Genomic DNA, 23,127 nt, shown 5'->3' on the forward strand with positions numbered 1-23,127 from the left:
GGTATCTAAGTAAGTAGTAAAACCTCTTGAAGGTTATTTACAAAAGAGACATACATTTAATGGGGTTGTTGACACATATTTTCTTGTTTCTCAGTAGTGACTTGGTCTTCCTACCAGACACAAAATTCAGTTATTGTGCTTTCTAATTGCTTGTAGTATTCACAAAGTGCCCACTCAAACAAACTTTTGGTCCTAAGTCTGAATTTTCTGAATATTTTTAGTGAACATTAGGATTGTATAACATTAGTTTTATATATAGGTATACAAGAGAAATGGTGAGAATTTTTTCTTCTCATGCATGCTGTGCTGTCAGAAAGCAGCTGAATATCTGGATAAATCCTCCGTTTGCACATGTACTTGATAAGAACAGAGGGGCCGGTGACTCTGTGCTTGACTAGATGTTTAAATAAGTGATTTCTCCTGAATGGTTACTCTGAGTGGTTGGTGTTACCTTGTGGTGATTAAAGGTTGTAAATCACCTTACTGCTACAACTGCACAAATTGGAATAATGAATAATTGATTTTAATTTCATTCTAAATCTTCAGTATTCATGGAGCCACAGCCCTGAATTATTGGATAGTGCTGAAATTACAGCCCTATTTATTATAAGGATTTTTCAGCAAAGCTTTTTGCTGGTAAATGGTGATTTCTTTAAATGGAATTTAGAGGAGGGCTGAAAGAAACAGAGCCTTTCAAAGTTTTTTCATTTGGACCATTTCTTGGGAGGAACTTGAAATTTTAATAATTGAAATATGGGGATATAGGGCTAGTCAGACTACATGAAAAAGGGATTTAATGCTGAGTTCCCCTGCAACATTACAGGTGGACATTTCACTCCTTATATCCTTTATTCCTGCCCCTGCCTTTCAAGTAATCACATTCACATTGCCTTCATTTTCACAAATACAAATTAATCAAGGTTTGAATCTTTTTATGTTGTATCCTGGCTCCTCATATTCCTATTCTCAGGATTCATAAAGAGCACCTGAATCTGAATCAGCCTTATTAATTGTGTGTTGCATTTTTTATTATTTTTTGAATTTTGTAGTACTAGAAATATTTTTTCTTAATATAGTAATAAAAATAAGATAAAAATCTTGTCATTTCGTGCTATGTCTGCAGTGGCATTATTAAATTAGGGTAAATGTTAATTTGAAGACTGAAGTAACCTGATCTCTAAATTTCCATGTAGCAAATTCATCCACCCCTACTTTCACACTCCCTAAGCATGAAGGAGCATTTTAAATCCTCAAATAATTTTGTTAGAAAGTGAATTCAGGACTTTGGTAGTATCTGCCCCTAAAAACACCTGCCAGCTTTCCAGGTAGATGAAATTGGATTTAACTTGCCATGTACCTTTTTGCCAAATATAAATTGCTAAAATAAGAGATGCTCCATAGGTTAGAGTAGACTGGAGTTGTAAGATTCTTGCTGATGAAGCTCATCTTTTATAATAACTGTAATGGACAAGAAGTATGTTGCATGTAGTCCCAGAGTGCCTTTTGGGTAGTGCTATTGTCAAAAATGTTGTGAAATGTAAAAATGACTTGTTCTCCCCTTTCAGAAAGGATACACTTTTGTGGCTGAAGCACACACTGGTGAGCAGCCTGTGCCAGGTGGCAAATGGAAGCTGCGCTTCTGCACCTCCCAGAGTGCCCTTCCATTTCTCTCTCGTGAGGCTGTCAATGAAACCTTCTCTACTCTACAATTTAAGGAGTATTACATACCCAACAAGGAGTTCCTACTGTTTAGGTAAATATTGAGGGAAAGATGAATAAATTCCGGGGTTTATATCAGTCATTCCTAGCAGAAAAGTGTGTTCTTTCCTCGTTCTTAGAAGGGGAGAATATTGATGCAAATATCTGAATGTTATGGGCTATCAAATAAACATTTGATTAGTGAAAATGTTATTTGTGAAATAGTGTCACTACTTAATGAAGAACAGGTGTGAAGTGCACAGGCTATAACTTTAAAATCAAAATTCAGTGTTTTGCATTCCTGTAAGCTCTGTCTTATCCATATGCCAATTACTGAAATTCCATAGTACTTTTGGGAAATAAACATGTATTGAAACCCTCTTTTCCCAATATATCAGACCAATATCCATCTTGCAGTATTGACAGAAAAATTTATATTTTTTTTATTTTTGTGTGCTGATTCTTTTAGAAGAATATATTTAACAAACATGAGATTCAGTTTTTATTAATCATTTTTTAAATTAATTAAAGTTCATTAAAATCCATTCTGAATTAAGAACTAACCATTCCTAAATTGCTATATGTAAGATTTTACACAAAGAACTTTGCATTGCACTACAACAGGCCCTGTGCTTAGAGTTGATTAAATGTGTGTATTTTGAAGATTAATTCTAAAACATTTTACCCTAATTTCTGGAAGCATTTTCAATATTTCAAACCAACAAATTATTATTATTGGGATAGAGGTCTCTTTAGAGAAGAGAGGGAATCAGTTTCAACATAATTGAAGAAAGCATGTAATGATAAAAAACCAAATGCAAAAACCAAAATTTTGTAAGCTCTCTCTTTCTTGATGACTTTCATTTTTTCACCCTTCTGATGTTACCAACCTTAAAAATAATTATATATTTTTAGCTCCAAATGTGCTGAAGTCAGGATGATGGAGTTTTTGTGTGGTTTTTTTCTTTGCTTGTTTGGTGAGATTAGTCATAACAATTTGGATTTATGCACAAAAAGTATATAATACATAAAGCAATGGGTTACAACATAACAACTATTTGAACAACATAACAATTATTTGAATTTTTTCTTCAGACTCTAATTCAACAGGTTTTTAATGCCACAATCTTTTAAGCTGGCTAAAGTAGCTATTGCCATCAAAGGAGATATCCCTACCCTTTTGAAAGCAAATGATCTTTTTTTTTTTTTATACTCAGGTTCTTTTATAATGGTACAGTTCCCAAATCTGGCTAATGATATTCAACAAATAAAATTACAGTAGGCATTCAAATGTTTATTTGGACATTAGATAAGGCAATGAAAAAAATAAATAGCTAGACCACCCAATTTTTCAGCAGCAGCACTTGCTTTGTTTGCTGATTCACTGCATTAAACTTCACTACAGGAAGCTTAGCCCATCAGATTCCAGGAAAACAGTTGATTTGCGACTCAATTGTAAGCGTTTGCTTCCGGTTCAGCACAACATTTAGGTACTTTCCTAAAAAGAATAGTTGGTTATATTGCTATAATTTTTTCTTCCTCTTTAGGTATTTTGTAAAGGTCACAGCACCACATACTGCTACATTGCAGGTACAAACCTCTAATTCAGATGTGCTCATTAAACTACAAGTCCTAGATAATGAGAAGGAAATTACAAGTGTCATTGGAAAGGGCAATGCAGTCATCCCAGTTTTTAATTTCAGGAGTAATCAATCACTTCTGAGCTCCCAGTGTAAGTATTGTATGCCATATTTAATAATTTTATTCACTGCAGGATATACATACTTTCAGTAACTGTAGATAATCGCGGAAAATACTATTTTTCCCTGCTCTTTTCATTACTGTTCAAAACCAAGAAGTACAATTGAAGGAGGGACATAATTCTTAGACATATTTTCAACAATGGACCCTGTAGTGCTCAGGTAATTTTTGACAAAACTTAAGTACCAGCTGCCTGCCTCCATTATACTTCTTATACGTAATAGATTTTAGAGATTACTGCCATGCTATCTTCTCTGATAATCTACATTTGTTTTCCTGTTTTCTATACACCTCACTTCTAAATCAAATGATTTCCATTTCATTTGTGTGCTATTTTGATTTATTCATTATAGTTTGGTTTCAATTTTAAAATTAATTCTTCATAAGAATTACAAGTTTGATTAAATAAAGCAGATGTTTATAAGCCAAGTCTGCTGCTGTACTCTCCAGTACACACTCTCCAGTGACACCGCTCTACATAAGGTATGTAAGATATGAAAGTCTTCAGTCCTTCTATGAAGACTTCTAAACAATAAATCTTCTATAAATCAGAGTTTGCCTATTTGAGCATATTGAGAACCTGAGGCAAAGACAAATTGTTCAAATACTGGATTATTGCTTTGCTAAAGCCCAGAAGAGCATTATATTTCTTCTGCTCACCTCCACTATTTTGAACTGTGAAGTTTTCAAACATGATCCTTTAGCATAATGTGCACATGAAATTCCAATGCTTTATGGGGAAAAAAAATTCATCATATTTGTGAAACATCTTGATTTCTGTTTCAACTGCACCTTGTTATTACCAGAAATGTGAAAAAAAAAAAAAATTAGTCCTATGGAAACCATGCTCTTGAAATGTCATTCATCAGATGAAAACATTAGGTTTTTAGAGGAAGTCATGGAGAACCTGTCATGATTCTCTCTGAGTTACCAAGATAATCAGTAGCTATTTTTGGTTAATGTTTTTGGAATGTGGAAGTGGACTAGTAAACTTAATGGTAGACTGGTGGAAATAGAAAGGGGAATGCATAAAATAGCTCAGCTTAGGATCAGCATCACAATAGTCTCAGGAAGTTGCCAAGATACCCTCAGTAAAGTGAAGGAGAAACTTTGCTTCGGGAGAATGGCTCCTTGCAAAGGTGATAGTCTGAAAACTGAAATAAGTTAAAAAGCACAATCAAGTGACAGAGAAGAGAAATGGATTCCACCAGAGGCTGAAAGGGAGAGGATGGGGCAAAATAACTGGAAGTGGTGTTTTGCTTTTGCCAGTCTACCAGGACACACATGTGAGAACTTTGCAAAATATGTTCAGAAATCAGATACAAACATTCTAGCTCTAATAGGCAATCATACAAATAATTTCTGTTAATTTAAAATTATTTTAATCCACTTTGAATTATTTGATGAAATATCTGTTACATTAACCTGATTGAAAATAGGAAGGTTTTTTAGTCAGGATCTATTTAGCAGTGGTGGACATAAAATCCTGTTATGAATTTAGGCTATGTTTGAAGTTGAAATTAATATTCTGATGCTCATTAGGTGTGTGTGAGTATATAGAGAGTTGCCATTTGGAATGAATGGCTGTGAAGCTGTTTGATCGCTGTTTGATCACTGTTTGTTCTTTTGTCTTACTATTATTTATATTTTTACAATAATTATAATTTTACAATTCTAGACCAACTGGCCTTAACACTGAAGTTCTTCTCCTGTTAGTACGCATCCTGTATATCACAAAGAAGATAGTTTGTGTAGAATCTTTCATAGCATCCAAATTAAATGAAAATATTGTGAAATGGACTCAGTATAACCAATATAAGAGTACTGTATTACTCAATCTACTGAGTGTCTCTAGGTTCAGTAGGGGTTCAATCTATGGCATTGTAAAAACATGTTTCTTTGGTATTGTCAAAAGTGTTTTATGGCCTGTGCAATAACAATATACAAACTCTCAGAAACACTGATTCCAAGTTCAGGTGAAGATTCATACAAATGGCACTCAATACAACAAGATTCCTTCTGTCAGTATTTCTTTGTTCTCTAACAAGTATGTTTTCTCAGAATAAGAATAATCAGAGAGCACTGCTGTACTATTGGCACCAATCTTGTTAGTTAAGCCACATACAATCCCTAAATTTGACACTTATTCACTACCACACATGTTCTGCCTCTCATAGAATTGAACACTGTGTTGCCAGAAGTTCTCTTAAGTGACATTATTGCACAACCATCACCAATAAAACATTATCTCCCTGCCCACCCACAGCCTGTTAATTCATCTCCAGTCACAGCTGTTCTATTAATGTCTTTTACAGCTCAAAAACTACATTAAACCGACAGATTTTGAATACATTCACCTCTTCTGAGATGTGGCAGATGACTTGGACCTTGAACATTTGCTTGACAATAAAGGACTTACATATTGACACACACATTGCAAGCACAATTTGTTTTGTTGATACAAGCACAGCAGTTGCCTAAGAACAGATAGGCAAGAATGCTCACAATCCTTTTATTTTCCACAGTAACAGTCTGATACAATCCTGTTAAAAAGTATAAAAAATATCTTTCGGATATTTTTTTTGAATATGGAAGTAAGGTAGGTGGAAGTTTCTTCTAGCCACAACTTAGGAAAACCAAGATTGACACACATATTTTTGTATATAATTAAAAAAAAAATTAAAAAAAAAATTGTGTTACAGCGCCACCTGGTGACCATTGGTGACCATTGCGAGATTTAGTGGCTGTGTATGTATTTTTGGGGGCTTTTCCGAGTGATCTTTCCTGTAAAGGAAACAGATTGACTCTTATGGGGGACTCCACCATTCTGAGAGGAATTATCTTCATGGCAGTATCTTCCTCAGGGAAAATCTTTATAGAATTTGTCAATACTCAAGCTCTTCAGGTTTAGGAGAGAGAGAAGAGGCGAATAGCGAGGCATTAATGAAAACCAGTTGTAGCCCAAGGAATATAGCCTGCCTCGAGCTCTACCTGTCTTGCTCGGTGGAGATAATGTCCTGCAGAGGGCAGTGCACATCTGCTAAAGCCCCAACACAATGCATCTGGAGTGGAGCTCACCTCTCTGTTGACTCCAAGACTGTTCATCTAAGTAGCCTCACTGCTTTAAAGCTACCCTTTTATAAATTACATCCACTGGCCCTTGCTAACAGTGCTCAGACAGGCACTGAAGATCATTCCTGACTTGAAACCTTTATGCAAATATCGCAAATGGTAAACTAAAGGCAATTTATGCAATTAGAAAATGTCTTTATGTAGCTATTCTTCCATCTGAAATACAGGTTATTTCTTTAAAACAGGTTTTCTTGCAGATGTAGAATATTCACAATTCAGGTCTGTGGATATTGTTTCTTATTCATCCAAATGCACTTCTATTGAGTGAAAGCCTCATTATTTCTGTTCCTTCTGATGAAAGATCTAATAATCTAACCACTGTGAATTACATCTACTCTCACCTTCACAGCATAGGATGTTAACTGATACCTAGAAAGCTCAGCAGCAGCTGAGTGAGAAACTATTCCATAGTTACAGGCTTGCTTAGGCATACCTTTTACAAAACAGCAGCCATGGAGTTGCAGCACCTTAAAAAATGGTTTGTGGTTTTCTCTCACAGGCATCCTTGCCACAGGGACAGCAAGAGGGATGGCTCTGGTGCTAAAGGTTCTGAATGCAATGCAGAAAAGCAACTTAGAACTTGTGATTAGGAGTTTGAGACCTCTTTAAGAGACCATCTCTACAAGGTCTTATTTTGATTTCCTGACTTCTACTGCTTTTCTTAGGAACAAGGAAGCACTGGCTTATGTAGAGGAAAGACGCAGTAGGAAGGAATCCATGGCATTTGGCTTTCATAAGAAACAATATTTCCTGGCTCCAATTGAGTTTCTAGGGGCAAACTTAACCTCTAATTGGGCATTTAATCTTTGACACACCAGCATTAAATTTTGTTCTATCTGGTGTCTAATAGTCCTGCCATCACCTGTGAATTTCCCTGGATGTTTCATTAACATGCATGAAAGTGTGCATTTTTCTTTCAAAGTGTTGCAATGATGCAGTGTCATCCTATTTTTATGCAACGAACCCTGAGAGGAGCAAAGCCTCTTGCCTCAATGAAGTCAGAATGATATCTCTTTCCCAGCTGATGGTCCAGTGTAACACAGGTGAAGCTGCTTGCCCAGAGGTGTTATTCTCTGTCCTTATTCAATTTTCTATGAGATGTTCACTTCTAGAATTCTTTTTTACTTTCTCTGTAGACATGCAGGCATAAGACCCCATCACAATGGCATTAGAAATGAAAACAAATTTATGTTTTCTGACTTAATATTTCTCTGCCAGACCTTCTTTAGAATAGTCTAGTTTTCACAGTTTTTCCACATAACATCTTCCTTAGTTGAGAATTATATACATTGATAAAGGATGGATCACAAATCAAGTGATCCTTTCAAGACTGGCTCTTTTGTAGCTCAAGTTAGCTATGATTTTGTTTCAGACTGGCACAAAGAGATGAGAGACTTCTGGAAAGGTATGCAGTGCCAGAACTGTGGCCAATGCACCTCTTCCCTTTATCCAGTTTTACGTTATTTACGAAATTATGTTAGCCACAAAGGGATCCCATCATAGAGAGCACAAGGCTCTCTACATTTTTTAATGTATAGCATGATGCTGTGATGGTTAGTGCAGGAAAAAAGCATGAGCTTTCAGGGGAAAAATTATATGCTTTATAAACTAACAACAGTCATATATACAATCTTCAATTTCTCATTATTTACTTTGAAGATATTTGTGATTTGCAGGCAAAATGAAATCAGGGTAGTATTTGGAATAAGCATCATTTTAATTGGAAGCTTCTGAGTATAATCCAGTATGAGAAAATGGACTATGTTAATTCTTTCTGATACTTTCTGGGAGCATCTGTTTACCTCATACCAGTAATTCATAGAATTTCACGACTTCTTTTTTTGTCGTCTTGCAGTAAAAAAGTTACAAGTTATTCAAAGTAATACAGTGAAGGGATTGGAAACTGGACAATTAAAAAAAAGAAGTCGTAATTCGTCAAAGGACAGCAAAGCTTCTTCCAAGGCAGACCTTGTACAGGAATGCTCAGTGATATTAACAGATGAATCTTCAGCCTCAGAAAACTTTGATAATAATGTTGGAAGCCCAGAACAAGTAAGAGTTTGTTAATCACTGGGATTTGGGAAGAAAAAAAAAAAGCAAACAGTGAAGTATTATTGCTAATTCTTTTGGTTCATGTGGAGAGATCTTCTATCCTGAAGTAAAAATAAGAATCTAAAATTTAGATTCTCAGTAGCTTTTGAATGAGGTGATAAAATGGTTAATGCACATGTATGAATGACTAAATAAGTAGGGAGTTTCATATCAAGGTGATTTACTCTATCTTTAAGTGTTCTTCATTTGTCAAATCAAATACAAGTACAGAATAACTTTCACATAAAGATCAAACATTTCCAGAAATAAAACTAAAGTTTTGATCCTTCAATATGAGCTTTCTTTGAAATATGATATTATAGAAGACCATCTGTAATAGTTTGCATAGAGAAACAACTATTTCCACTCAGCTGCAAGTTTTAGTAACAGACACATAATATCTGCTTCTCAAGTCAGGTTTGTCAGAGGCCAATGTCAAACCATGGGTTTTTCTTGATGCCATTTAGTATTGTCTATTTTAGAGAAATTAAGTATACTTTCTAAAACAATTCTTGTTTTACATCTCCACATGGTTTTCTGCTGTAATTTTTTTCTTGATAGTTGAATTAAATTACAACAAAATAAAGAAAGAAAACAAAAAATATTGAGAAATAGACTCCAAAGTTGTTCCTTTGACTCAGAACTGGCATTAGAATTTTGGAAAACAGTTTCTAAATATAATCATTTCCAATTCAGTTTAGACAATGCTTGAAACAGCCCATGGACCCTGTCACCTCTGCCTCAAATTAAGGCATTATTGAGTGCTAGTACAAGGGTTCAAAGCCCTGTAGTAAGTCTTAAAATCAAAGACAAAAGTCTTTGTTGCAGTACATGGCATACATAGGGAAGTTACATGGAAATCTTACAGGAATGTAGCTCCTTATTGTGTAGCCCAGTTTAGTTTTACTTGATAAACACATGAGTAATTGTTTAACTTCACAGGAATTAAAATGAGATCTGTGGAATTAACATTAATTTTTTAAGCTTCTTGTGAATACTGCTGTGTGCAAGCTTGTAAATTAATTATGTGTTTTATTTGCTGAATTCAATAGCTGGCACTTTATTAACCTGCAGGACTTGAATGCTTGTTGCAATTGCTATGACTTCAGCATGTTGCATTTTCTTTCACAGTCTCACCAGTATTCAATAGAGGCATTGGTGTTGCATGATAGCTGGCCACTTACTGAGGGTGAGTCTTTGCTTGTTCAGGACCTGAAAGAAAAACAAAAAGATGATATCAAAGGTAGGTTAATCTAAGTACATATTTAGTCAAATGTATGATGTCACTGATTTTAAAAAATATCTCTTACTCCAAGCAACATTTTTTCACTGTTTGAGTGAAATAACTAGGCAAGAAAAATTTTTCTTTTGTAGTTCTTAGAAACAAAGTTTGATTGCATGAATCTACATCTTCAGTTCAGAAAATATAAGGAAATCAGAGACTACACTGCAAGGCACCTTCTTAGGGCCCAGCTTTAGGTAGAGATCTGGATCAGAAGCGTGCCTGCTGATAATTTAACAAAATGCACTGAACAAGATGTGGGGAAAGGCCCAGTTTGGGAAATGTAATTCTTCTGTACTGCTGGGAGAAGAATTTAGCCAGAGAAAAGGCTAGGAAAGTTCCCAAGTACAGTCTGTATGTCTAAGTCATGAAGGGGACAGAGAAATTACAGAAGGTTTTGGGTTTTTTACAGATTATTGTAGCATTTCTTCTTAAGGGACAGTAAAAACCAATCCCAAGACATATTAAAAGCACTTAGAATGCTAGTAAGTATTCTGTAAATTACATAAGTGCCTCATATTTTCTTCTTCTTTTATCAGCCAGGTTGACACAAGATTATTTAGATCTTTATTATGTTAAAGTTTGTCACTCTGGACCCAAGAGCCTGAGAGAGGCAAGGCTCTGCCACTGCACATTCCCAGATCCAACTGTTTGTGAGGCTGAAGATGAAATCCCACCAATCACGTGCACATAGACACAGACACCCACGACGTATATGTGTATGTAAGGGTGTACATATACACAGAAACACACAGACATTACCAGCTACAGAGATCTCAGACGGACACTCAGCACAAACACAAACAGCATCAGCTGCCTTATCTTGATTTTCCCTCTTAGGCTGGAAAGAATGGAAGTCCCCTAGATAGACTGGGTATTTTTAAAAAGGCAGATTCTTCCACCAGCTGTACCTAATGTGCCCCATAGCTTGCCTCTGCATCCCCTACAAGCTCTGAGGCTGCAGCCCTACTCCAGCTGCTGGTGCAGAACATCACACACACATGCAGATGATGCTCCTATGTTCTCACCCTTGTGTTCCTGCAGAACCTAAAATATTACTTCCCATCATTCAGAAGATTTTCTGTATAACTAATATCAAAGTTTTATAACTCAATTTTTAAAAGAGATAAGAAAAAATTATTTGCTTCCTCATATAAAAACACTTGCTAATACTCAAAAAATTTATTTAGGATGGTTTGGTTTTTATTTACTAGTGGTATGTCTCACTTTTTATTCTATTTAGATGTTTCTTTTTAAATATCTGGTCAGGTCTTTTTTCAGTAATTTCTAGTACTCTGAACTGAACTTAGATTCAGCAGCAGTGATTGCTGATGGATGTTATTTAATTTCTTGGGTTTGGGACATATGCAGTATTTGAGGTTTTTTTCATTATTACTTCAGTTATTATTACACAACTTTAAAAATATGTACCTTCTTGGTTTACTGTAGTCAGTTTTAGTAGCATTTGAGGAGCCATGTCATGTGGGCTTACAGACTTGTACACAGCTGTTTTAGTGATTTCACCTGCTTGTATTTTGTTGTGTTCTTCACAATATCATATTTTCTTCCTAGATTATTCAATTCCTTCTCTTAGTTTTCCCTGTTAGACTCCTCACAATAGACATTCTATTGCATCCTATTACCCTTCTGAGTTGGCTACATAGTGACAGCTCGCACTTGACAATATCCTTTTATACAGTTTCACCATGGTCTGTAAAACTGCAGGTCTGTAAAACTGCAGGTCAAAGGAGGTGACTTAATCTCGAAAATTTCTTCATTAGTTCTCAGCTCATATCACTAAACCTTGGCAATGTCATGAGTGTTCTCTCACTGAATTCAAGGTAACACTACTCCAGTTCATAACTCCCCTTCTCCATGCTAATTGATGCTCATTTGCAGTCAGTGAACACAGGCACTTTTTTTCTTGGGATTATTTTAAAATGGTGTAAATATAATAATTTTTAAATGGTTTAATTTTTGTGCCCTCTCATAAATGCTGCCTTTCAAAGTAACCAAATCCATTTCACAGTTCTTATTAACTGAGTGTCTGTGTTTATACAAGGATACCAACAGATTGCCTAGGCCACCAACAGAGTTTAAAGACAACTTATATCAAAAAGTTGAAACATCAATACTCAATATTTAGTGTTTATCTTTTGTACCCCTATTGACAGCAATATTTATCTGAAGTGCTTACTTTAGTTCAGTATTTTGGGGGCAAGCCCAAACATTTATTCCTTTCTCTGATTGTGAGCTAGTCTTAAATCAGTTTGAAAACTGACTTTTATCATTTAAAATTGCCAACACAAGTTGTCAGACACTAAATTCATATAATAATAATGTTGGAATGTAACCATAAAGGTATTATTTCACCACATGATTTTCAAGAATGCTGCAGTGAGCCAGGTGAAAAATTTATGCAAAACGTGTTCCCTTTTTCAAGTACCCTTTTTTTCATGTAAGCCAAGACTGCCATCTAGAGTTAATTTTGTATTAAAGCTAATTTATCATGACAAAAGCATATTTGAACTCTGTATTAAGAGCTACTAAAATATTTTAAAATAGTATCCCTTTAAATTAAGACCCATGCTATTATACTCTTACTATTCACCAATATTATAAATACTTATTTAGAACATTTTTGAAGAAAGTAAATTCTCTGATACACAGATGCTATGATAATTTTGTATTTCTTGATGTTTGTACCTGTAAAAAGCACTGTGTTAGCAAAAGTTACTTTGTGAATAATACTTAGTCATATTTATTATATATAAAATCCCATGAAATGTTTCACTAAAGAACCCACTGTACAAACAAAACATTAAAAAGGCATTAAGCAGGAAAACCTAAGTACACAGAAATTAGGAAGTTCCATGTAGTTTATTTATAGTGTCTTTATTTTTTCCCCTTTCTTCCTCCCTTTTTTGTTTATTCGGTTTTTGTTTTGGTTTGGTTTGGTCTTTGGGTTTTTTTGCCTCTTTCTTCTGAGCACTGTTATGGAGCAAGCTTTCAATGGAAAAAAGAGTTTTTAAAATGTAAGCTCAAGATTCTTATATAAAAGGGGAACAATAAGCAGGCAATCCTGCAACTGCTAGCACCATTTTCAGTTGTGTGACTGTGTGAACAACATCATTTTAAGGTGCATTTTGTATTTAGGATTTTTGGCTATTATGTTTCTGGGTTCTTTGGTTTTAGTTTTCTTGTAGCAAAATCATCACTTTTATTGTGCAACTGTCACAAACTCCGAGCTGAATTATCACTGTGTGCTGAGTGCTAACTGCAGCACGTATTTTACATATTGCCTTAAATTAACTTAGGAGTGTAAGATGTTGATGAGGGCTGTCTATGCAACTGGGAAAGCAGGAGAAGATGGAGTGCCCAGCCCAGGTAGTAAAGGTAGGTTTGAAAAGGCAGGACAGACAATATGCTTTGGAATATTCCCTTTTATCCTCCAGAGTGGTCAAAGTTTCTCCCACAGGTGTTATTTTCCCACAGGAGAACTTGCTGGCTCATGCCAAGGAGAGGATTCCATGGGATGTTTAACAGGTTGTTCAGATATCTCTCTCTCTCTCTCTCTCTTTCTCTTTCCCAGCTTGCCTGTCAGTAGTAATTAATCACTTGCCTGGTGTTCAGTGAACAAATAGTTCACAGAGGGTACATGATGGTGCTGTAGATCTGTTAGCCGTGCCCTAAGCCCACACCAGTACTGCAACCAGATTATTGGTTTGCTTCTGTCCTGGCGCATTTTTTCTGTAACTTTAGTGTCTGGGTGAGCCCAGCTTCGGAAAGACTTTTGACATTGCCATCTGTCAAGAATCCTTCTGAGGGTCCAGTCAAAGACAGGATAAGTGACATCTGAACTTCTCAATCTTTTCTTAATGAAATCTGAAAGTCCCTCATTGGGCAACTAACAGTCATTGCTACCAGCTACTGGGTAGTGCCACTAAATGCTCAGAGCCTATTTCAGATAGCAGTAGCATGATATCTTCTCAAAGAAAGCTACAAAAGACTCCTCTGTGTTATACCTATGAATAAGATAGATTCTCTGTAATTTAAATCTCATAAACCAGGAGTAGCTGCCTATCTAAAAATGAGAATTTATGTATCTCAATCTGAAACTGAGTTTCAGCTAGGAATCGTTGGTGCAATTGTTTAACTTGTCATAGACAGGACATGAGACTGGACGATCACTTTGGTCCCATTTGGCATTAGACTAAAAGAACTTTTGTATAAATAATTGAAAAGAAGTAGAGGAGCTAATTTTAAAGTTGCTGTCAGCTGTTTGTCATCACTGTCAGCCCGTGTGATGACCAAGCTTTTCTTGGTGCCACACAAATATAAAAAACTGCCACTGAGAGTTTGTGATGATTGATGCATAAGCTGAGCTGGAATGGCCTTTTACTTTCTTTATCATCTGCCTGCCTTTCTTATCATATCCCATACAAAGCATTTACCTGGCTTTGCCCTTAGAAAAGCCCTGAGCTGCTGCTCACATCTCCCCTTGATTCAGAGTGGGCAGCATGCCAAAATGCAGTCATGGCCCCCTCCAGGCATTTCTGGAGGTTCATGCCTTAACTGGGATACTCCTTGCTCTGCTGAAGAAGTGGGAAGGGCTGGGGGAACCTGGGCAGTGCAGTACATGGGAGAGCTTGGAGATCTAAGCTTAAACTTGCCCTAAGCCTACATATCTGGAGTTAAAGTAGGTTACCTCATTCTAGCCCCTGTAATTTCTTATGCTTGTTTGTTCTTTACTAACTTATCAGGGTATGCTATAAGTTCAGAGCATCAAAATGTTATAATTCAGAGTCACAAAATATTTCTAGAAACCAGACAAAGCTTGTAGTATCCCATGACATAGAAAATCTTTGTCTGGGATCATTTAGATAAGTACACTGAATATCTTTGAGTGTTTGTGCAAACAATAAATAATTTATCTCTAAAATTTAATAATACCTTGAATAATGTATGTACACCAGATTGATTTATGGTGCTACTATGTAATGATAATGTGAAATTAAAGAGAGAGCCATTTATGCAACAACTATATAACTTTTAATTATGTCACCACTGTTTTATATTTGCATTTCCTGTGGAGTTGTTTTACTATATTCAATATTTGTTGAGACCACTTTAATTTTTTTGCTTTTATTCATTAATATATGCCTTAGTAGCACTGAACCAATTTAAACTTTACACTTTGGTGTAAAATGTCACTGGACATTTTTTAAGTACCATGAGGAGGTAAGAATAATACTATTTCTAGATGAACACAAGTATGATGTATGATGTAACACATTTATATACCATATTATATATATTTGTATGTGGAGATCTATGTGAGCTACAAATATGTTTCTATGTCTTTAATATTTATGTATCCATATAACCTCAGCCATGACAATACAGGTCCCATCCAAAGCTCATTAATTGTGCAGTACAATGATTTGTCCTCAGTGGAAAGAAATTGGAAAAGCACTAAGTGAAATATATCTACCTTAAAAGTATTAAATGAAAGATAGATATTATTATCATCAGACTGTAAAACAGTCACTCATATAAACTTTTTTTTTCTGAGAGAAGTCCCCTGTTTTACTGTATTGGCTAAATCTAGGTTTTCAGCTCTTCTCTCAATGTTTCACACAGTAGGAAGGTGGAGGGAAATGGAGATTTCAGACTCAGGTTTTTAATCTTTGTCATAGTGTTTTGGATTCATCCCTGTTTGTTTCAACTGACACATTCTTTATAAATAATAAAGTTATATGCTATTACATGCTTTATTTATTAATTTATTTTAAAAACAATATGACACGCATGAAGTCTTGTTTACAGCTCTCATTGGCTAAGACGTTGCAAAAGTCAATTAACAGTATCATTAATTCAAACATATAGTATACATGTGCACTGATAATATAATTAATTTAAAATATGCCCAGATAGTTCTCTCAATGACAAATTTGCATTTCTTAAATATGCATTGAGTCTCAAACATGTTTCTTTGCTTTAATTTCCTTGCATTTTATAGGGTGTACCTACATTCTTTGTTCTAGATAGGATGGGCGATAATGAGAACATTTACTTTACCTGTTTTGAGCTTCATACTTTCCTGGTGCATAACTAACAAAACAAATGCTGACAGAGATTGTATGTAGAAGGGAAGTGAGAGTCAGGCTGTGATTTTGTGCATTGCAGTCTTTGTACTGACCCACACACAAGGCAGCAATGCAGCGACTGCTGGCAGGCACCATGGAAAACTCTCAGTTAAGCCCTGGGTAAAGTGTTATTTAGGACAGATAAGGCTGTCACAATGTATTCACCTTGTAAGTATGTTTTTAAAAGTTGTTTGGTCTTCATATTCTTTCTTGATAGTACTTGAAAATGTCAACTAATTAACTGGTTTTCCTTTGCCTCTCTGTTTGGCTGTTTTGTGCTGTTATTCCACCCTGGGTTTTATATGGGGAGCTATATTTATGGATAACAATGACATTCTCTAAATCCTAATGCATTATAACTACATTTGAGTAAAACAAAGAAGAAAGTATGAGGAGCACAGTTTTCCCCTAATTCTCACTTCTTTCCAAGTTAAAAAGATTGCAAATAGTCCTAAATCAACCAGAGGATCAAAAGATACAGTATCTGAGAAGACAGAAAAAGAGGACTCCTGGAAAGAAGGTGCACCACTTGAATCTCAGGTGAGAACAAGGCCAAAGCCTCAATTTGTTGAATGTTGAGATATTTTCAGGTCTGCAGATCAGTACTGCTAGGACTTCTAATGTCCCTTTGCCACTTTTTTAGCTTAACACTTGAGAAATGTTGAATTAAAAATTTTGAATGTAAAAGATGTGCGTCCTGGATTTACATACACAATTTGCTCATTTCTTTGTTTATGTATAAAGGAAAAGGTGGTTGTTTCTTTTGTTGTAGTTTCTGTCTCTGCTGAAGGCTTACCAAATTCCAAGAATTCACCATATTTGTGTTTCATTAATCCCTCATTGTAGTGGCTTCCATGGGTTTCTAGGGAGATGAAATAGGTTTTTCCACTGTAGTCAGTTCCTGTCTCATATATCACAATTTTCAGTAGCATCCAGACATACAGTGGCAGAAAAATTGGTGTGTACTTCCTTACTTGGAAGGTCTTATCCCCTGGGGTGGATCATCTGAGTGTTCTGTGGCTGTCTGAAAAGCTATTGCCAGCCTTTATGCCTTAAAAGGAATAATTGACATTACTGGTTGCAAACAGATTAATGGAAAGCAATGAAGGAGCTGACAGCTTCTTGTTTAATGGCAATGCTTTTGCTGGGAATTTTGCTGCCTCATGGTGTGTAGTTTAATCAAAAAACCATAGAGGTTTTCATTAACAAATCTCTACTGATTTTTTTTTAGTCAACTAACCTTGCTGCACAGCAGACTTCCCTGTGATTCTGCCTTACACTAGAGGTGCTGTGATGATGATTCTTGGGAGTCCACCACTAAAACAGATACAAGTCTTGAGATGGAGCCCTTGCAGAAAGAGAAGATGTCCACCTGTAGTCTCAAACAAGAGCTTAACTCCTAACCCTAGATCTAAGTCTTGGACTTAAAGCTTCTCCAAATGATATGTTTTCCTGAAACATATGCAGCACAGTATCTCATTTCTTGGTCAGGCATCAGAATAGTCTAATAGACTTCAGGCCCTACTTACCTTGTGATTCTGGAGAAGCCATGCATTAAGGTGTTGGAGAGACTGGGAAGTGCTTGGAAAAGAACCTTAAAGACAGAGCAAGGTTTATTTCTATACAAAAATCCCACTTGAATATAATAAGGCTACTAGTAAAGAAGCTTGTGGAAGGAGAGGAGAGGAGAGGAGAGATAAAACAATTGCATGAAAAATCACACAAAACTTATTCAGACAAACTGTTCAGAAGGACTGGGAGTGTGGAGCATGCTGCATGGGTGTGGGGGAAAACATGTGAACAAAACACCTCAAAGAGCTTCCAGGCATTGCAAAGTAACCTTTCTTTCCTTTGGCAGCCTCTGTTTTGTCATAATGCACATCAAAGTCTGTCAATGTACAATGTATATCAGTCAGAAAAATTACCAGTACACAAAACCATAACTTCATCCTAAAGAGTGGTAGCAGATGTATACCAGTGACTACATTATGTTTATGATGCTTTCAGCCAGGAGAGGCAAATGCCCCCTACTGTATTTTACGCATAGTAAGTGACCAGAAAGAGGCAGAGTTTCTGGAGGTGAAGAAGGACACCCGGCGAGTAGATGCCATCAGAGCCATGAAAGAAGCATGGGAGTCTGCAGAGCCAGGGAGAGCTGTCAAGGTAATATCAGAGCGCTATCTCTGCAGTGGTGTTTCTTCACAAGTTCCAGGAGTTGTAATGTTAGAGCACTTGCCACAACAGAAACCTGCCTTCATAGGGCTGTTCTCTTTGCCCCTCTGGAAGACAGGAGATTTTACTTTTGAGACAATTAAAAGTGATTATGTGCCTGAATTCTGGGTAGGAATCCAGATATCTACATCAGGCTTCTGTAGATCACTGAGACTTTAGATTCTACTTTAAAAAACATAGCGAAGTTTCTCCTTAGAAAGCCCACTACCTCTACACATTTGCAAAGCTGCTACTTGTGACAAGTTTAATGTTTAGCATGAACAGATTCTGTCGAGAAATATACTGCTATAAACATGCCAAAAATTATTTCTCCTGAAGAACTGGCACCTGGTCATATCAGTACTGAAATTGTTCCTTGCAGCCAGGATTCCAAATTCAGTCTTCATTGCAGGTTACCCAAGAGCCTGTAACACGCTCAGTATGAATTCACAGTTTTGGAGAAGCAATACTGATCTAGTTGCCAGGTGCATCTGGGTGCTTTTGAAGTGACATATGCTTGAGATGGAAAAATAATACATGTTCTTTCTAGCAAAGTAAAAAGTGCAGTGCTGATTCAGAATTGGAAGCCTCATTAGCAAAGAAAAATAAAATAACAAATTCCAGCATAATTTGTTATTATATACCACTCATCTGACAGTCATTCCCTATCACCACCAATGCCATTAAGGTATGTTCAACCAGATTCCCCAGCTTAGAAATTTGGGGGTTTTAGTATTAACTTTCAGAAATGAACCTGAAACATGAGCCTTCCCAGTTACACTCTCAGATTTTCTCAGTTCTTTTCAGTGTGTTCAAAGCTCAAAACTTTTCCTGACGCTACTCTGTTAAATTCTGAACTAAGGAGAAATGCTGCTCTGCAGCTTTGATGAGTTGTGCTGAGATTGAAAATGCAAGTACAGCCTCCTAAAGGTTAGCTAGAAATGAATCTCCTTTGATTTGAGAAGACTCTTCAGAATCTGGTTCTATGACCATTATCTTTTTTAATCAGAAAATCAGCTGAATTGCAACTACAGGGTTCCTCTTTTGAATCCCCTCAGGTTTGTGACTTTTTTTTAAAACAGCTGTCATTAAGAAAATTGCAGCAACAACAGAATATGCTAAAAAAAAGGTCTAAATTGGGGCTGTGCTATCCACATTAAGTAGCTTCTTCTCTCCTTTTTTCTTGACGACCCTGGCCCAATGTCTGTCTATTCTAGGGGTCACAGACCCTCTGACTCAGGAAATTGAGTTCCTGACTCCAGGCTGACCAAAAGCCAAAGGGCTTCTCTATCCATTTTGGCAATGACAGCCCTTAAGAGAGATCCAAGTGAGTCAAAGTCTCCTTCTGAAAAGACAGAAGTGCTGATGTCTGGTTTTGACATCAAAGATAATTGAGTCTGAAAGGGTTTGCACCCAAAGGTCCCATTTTTCAAGAAGAAGTCTAAATCATCAGGCTATAGGAGCTCCTAGGAGATGCATTAGCCATACATCCAGCTATACAGTTTTTATTTTATTTTTGATCCCAATAATATTTTAAACTGCTCAGAGATCAGTGATTTCCCTGCATTTCATTGGACAGAGATCTTCAGTGTAAGTGTGCAATGTCTCATGACTGATTCAGTGGGATCCTGACATCTTTTCTGATTCCAGCACCAGGAGACTTGCCCACTGCACTCTGATGTTAGGTCTTATTGAAGACTTTTAGAATCCTACTTTTGAAAATTCTTTGAGATTTGAAATATGCAGTAAAATTTTTGTCATCTGGATTGTTAAACTTTGATCTGTAGGCTTTTCAGGAACGCATGCGTTTTATTAATAAGTATGCTGTGAGAGATTCAGAGGAACCCATAGCTGAGGCTGAGACTGACACCTTAACACCTAGTTCAGAAGAAGAAGGTAAGAGTACAGCTTTCTACGTCTTCTGTTCAGCATGTTCCACTCCTTAGGAAAGGGTTCTGCATTAAATACTGGTAGTAGGTGGAGAGATCAGCCCCCATTAAGGTGTCCAAGTGTGCAGTGGCAGGCTTGCTCCCTATCCCCTCTTTATTTTAATTGTTTCATTGCTCTATTTCCAGACAGATACAGCCTTACAGCTCTTGGAGGCTGCCAAGTTACCCTTAAGCAAACTTCAGGTAGCCCCTCTGTAGTACAATTCTAAATTAATTATTCTGAAATTTTTGGAAGTTTACTGGAAAATACCTTCTCCCTCAATTCCAAGTACCAAAGTTCTTTAGTGTAGAAATGCTAAAAAAGTGTTTAGCAGCTAAAATAGCATGCCAGTAAGAGACTAATACACCTAAATAAAGTTCATGGAAGCTGTTCATGGAGAGTGGTCTGGAAGTGAGGCGTCAAAAGTGAGACAAATTAAAAGAAGGAAGAATTGAAATAATGACAAAGCAGTTCAGCCCATTGCCATGCTTAATATCAGATGTGTCATTGTACTGCAAGAATGCTACAATAAAACACAGCATGTTTTAACCACATTATCCATGTGGTTAAAAAATATAGTCTAAGATTTCAGAATACCAGTTTTACTATGTTATGATTTTTCTTTAAACAGGCATTTCTTAAATTAAATCTTCTTCCCAAGAGGGAATATAATTTTTTTTAAACTACAGCCAGGACTGCAGAATCAGATTTTTATTGATTTTTTTAAACAAAAGGATATGATACCCAGAAATTGTTTTTATATCTTTTAGGCAAAGTCAAGACTGACTGCAAAGTCAATGTTCTTGCTTAGATTTACTAACTTTGATAAGTAGAGGAGGTTTAACTAAAATACACATATTAATTTCCTTCTAGTATATGTGGGTTTTTAATAGCATCTTTGATTCTATCCTAAGTGTTGGAAATAAAAGGGAAGAAATATTATACCTCCCCAGCCTATATTCTCATTTATTAAAGTATTTTGCTGAGCCAAAGGAAGAAAAATTGGTAAAAGAATTTAGGTGGAGCTCCCTAGCATAACCACATAACCAATTTAATCTGTTTTGTTTTTTATTTTGTTACCACAGGAAAGCAATCACCACAAAGAGCTATTGACTTAAGATTAGAAACACAGCAGAAAACATGGGAGCTTATAGACCTCAGTCCTTACACAAGGTAAACTGCCCTAACATAATAAATGTCAAAGGGGTTGAATCACTGCACTGCATGTAATGAGTATCTGACATAAACATTTGAAGAAAATGAGTGTTTGGGCAAATATGCTTATTTCAGTCTTCTTGAAAGGAGCATCCAGATCACCAGATATTCTGAGTTGGAAGGGACCCACAAGGATCATCAAGTGCTGCTCTTCAGTGAATGGCCCATACAGGGATTGATCCCACAAGCTTGGTGTTATCAGCACCACACTCCAACCAACTGAGCCAATGCCAGGGTCATAAAAAATTTGTCAGGATGTTATGCAGTTTTAAAATAACATATTTAACAAATGCAGTTAATAATAGTTAATAGCTGAAATAATTGTACTGGTTACATTTATTATACAAAGAACTGTATTTTTTATTACAAGTGTTGACATGAACTTATTGAGCTAATTTAAATGCACCTCCTTGTTTGCTGTGCTGCAGCTATAACCCACTTCATGCTTAAGTCCATTTATATTCAACGTGGCGTTTTTGCATTTCATTGATCTTCAAAAGATTTCAAAAATGCTGAAAAATATGCTCAAATTTAATTTTAAATTGAGAAGGAAATTGGCATTATATTGGAGCAAATAGCATTAAAATAGTATGGCAAAAATATGACAAAATATCTTCCATGAGCTTAAATCTTGTAAGCATTTCATTTGTCTTCACCTCCTTGACTTTTACACTAGTCATTTAGGACAAAAATATAAAAGTGTATTATGCACTTACCTGCCATTATGTTGAAAGCAAAAAAAAAGAACCCTAAAAAATAAATTGCATTTGTCTCAATTTTCAGAAGTATCAAAAGCTTCTGAAAACATATTTCTTGCAAATTAAAGGTGTCACATGTAGGAGTTTTTCATATGCTCGAAGATGAGCATGATTTTACAAATAGATTTAAAATAGACACTCAAGTATAAGAAGATCTGGTCTCAGGAATGTATTTTCTTATTGGTGTTATCTAGAAGCAGAGGAAAAGTGACTCCTCAACCATATCTAAGCATATAATGGTGATGTTGCCAAATATAACCCAAATACCTGCATATAGATGTTAAGGAAAATAGACATCAACCAAAACTGCATTTGATATGAGACAAATATCTGGTTTGTATTTCTTTCAGAAAAACTATGTCTGAACCTGTGCTGATAAATGAGTCTATCATTCAACAGCAACAGATACGTAAAGAAGAAAATTTCAATCATTTTAGACAACTTTGCATGCTGGTTATGGAACAAAGACAAAAAGAAAAAAATGAGAGAATTTTATTGAAGCAAAATATACTTGAAATGTATGAGAACCTGCAGGTATGTTTTCAAGATTACTTTCCAGTTAATTGCTGCTGGGATGTCCACCACTAGTCTGAATATCCTGGTCAACCATTATCAAAGCTTTTGTATTCAGTACTACAGATTAGAAGCAACAAACAAACTTGAAATTTCACTTGGGCAAAGGTTAAAACTAAAAGTTCTAAAGTAAAAAAATAGTACTGCATGATATCTTTAATATGATATTCTTGATACTTTCTTGATACACTCTCTGCAAAAGCACTATTATATCACCATAAAAGGATGGTTATAAGTCAGAAAAAAACTGACTGAAAACTGACATACATGACCAGATGCTTATTAAGTAAAGCATCTCCAGTCTGACTATTTTTTTGGTTATAGATTG

At 35.9% G+C, this 23,127-nt stretch overlaps 1 protein-coding gene across 1 annotated transcript in view; it reads left to right on the forward strand.

The window, feature by feature from the left end:
* ADGB (androglobin) overlaps positions 1 to 23,127 on the forward strand; it is a 97,784-nt gene that overhangs the window by 73,245 nt on the left and 1,412 nt on the right. Inside the window, exons 25-33 of the mRNA XM_064706972.1 lie at positions 1,566 to 1,753; positions 3,246 to 3,430; positions 8,447 to 8,643; positions 9,814 to 9,925; positions 16,544 to 16,653; positions 18,121 to 18,276; positions 20,112 to 20,220; positions 21,339 to 21,426; positions 22,577 to 22,760. Coding sequence (XP_064563042.1) covers positions 1,566 to 1,753; positions 3,246 to 3,430; positions 8,447 to 8,643; positions 9,814 to 9,925; positions 16,544 to 16,653; positions 18,121 to 18,276; positions 20,112 to 20,220; positions 21,339 to 21,426; positions 22,577 to 22,760 — 1,329 coding nt within the window. The remainder of the gene's footprint in view (positions 1 to 1,565; positions 1,754 to 3,245; positions 3,431 to 8,446; positions 8,644 to 9,813; positions 9,926 to 16,543; positions 16,654 to 18,120; positions 18,277 to 20,111; positions 20,221 to 21,338; positions 21,427 to 22,576; positions 22,761 to 23,127) is intronic.

Source organism: Zonotrichia leucophrys, chromosome 3 (genome assembly GCF_028769735.1).
Source record: "Zonotrichia leucophrys gambelii isolate GWCS_2022_RI chromosome 3, RI_Zleu_2.0, whole genome shotgun sequence".
Classification (NCBI taxonomy): domain Eukaryota; kingdom Metazoa; phylum Chordata; class Aves; order Passeriformes; family Passerellidae; genus Zonotrichia; species Zonotrichia leucophrys.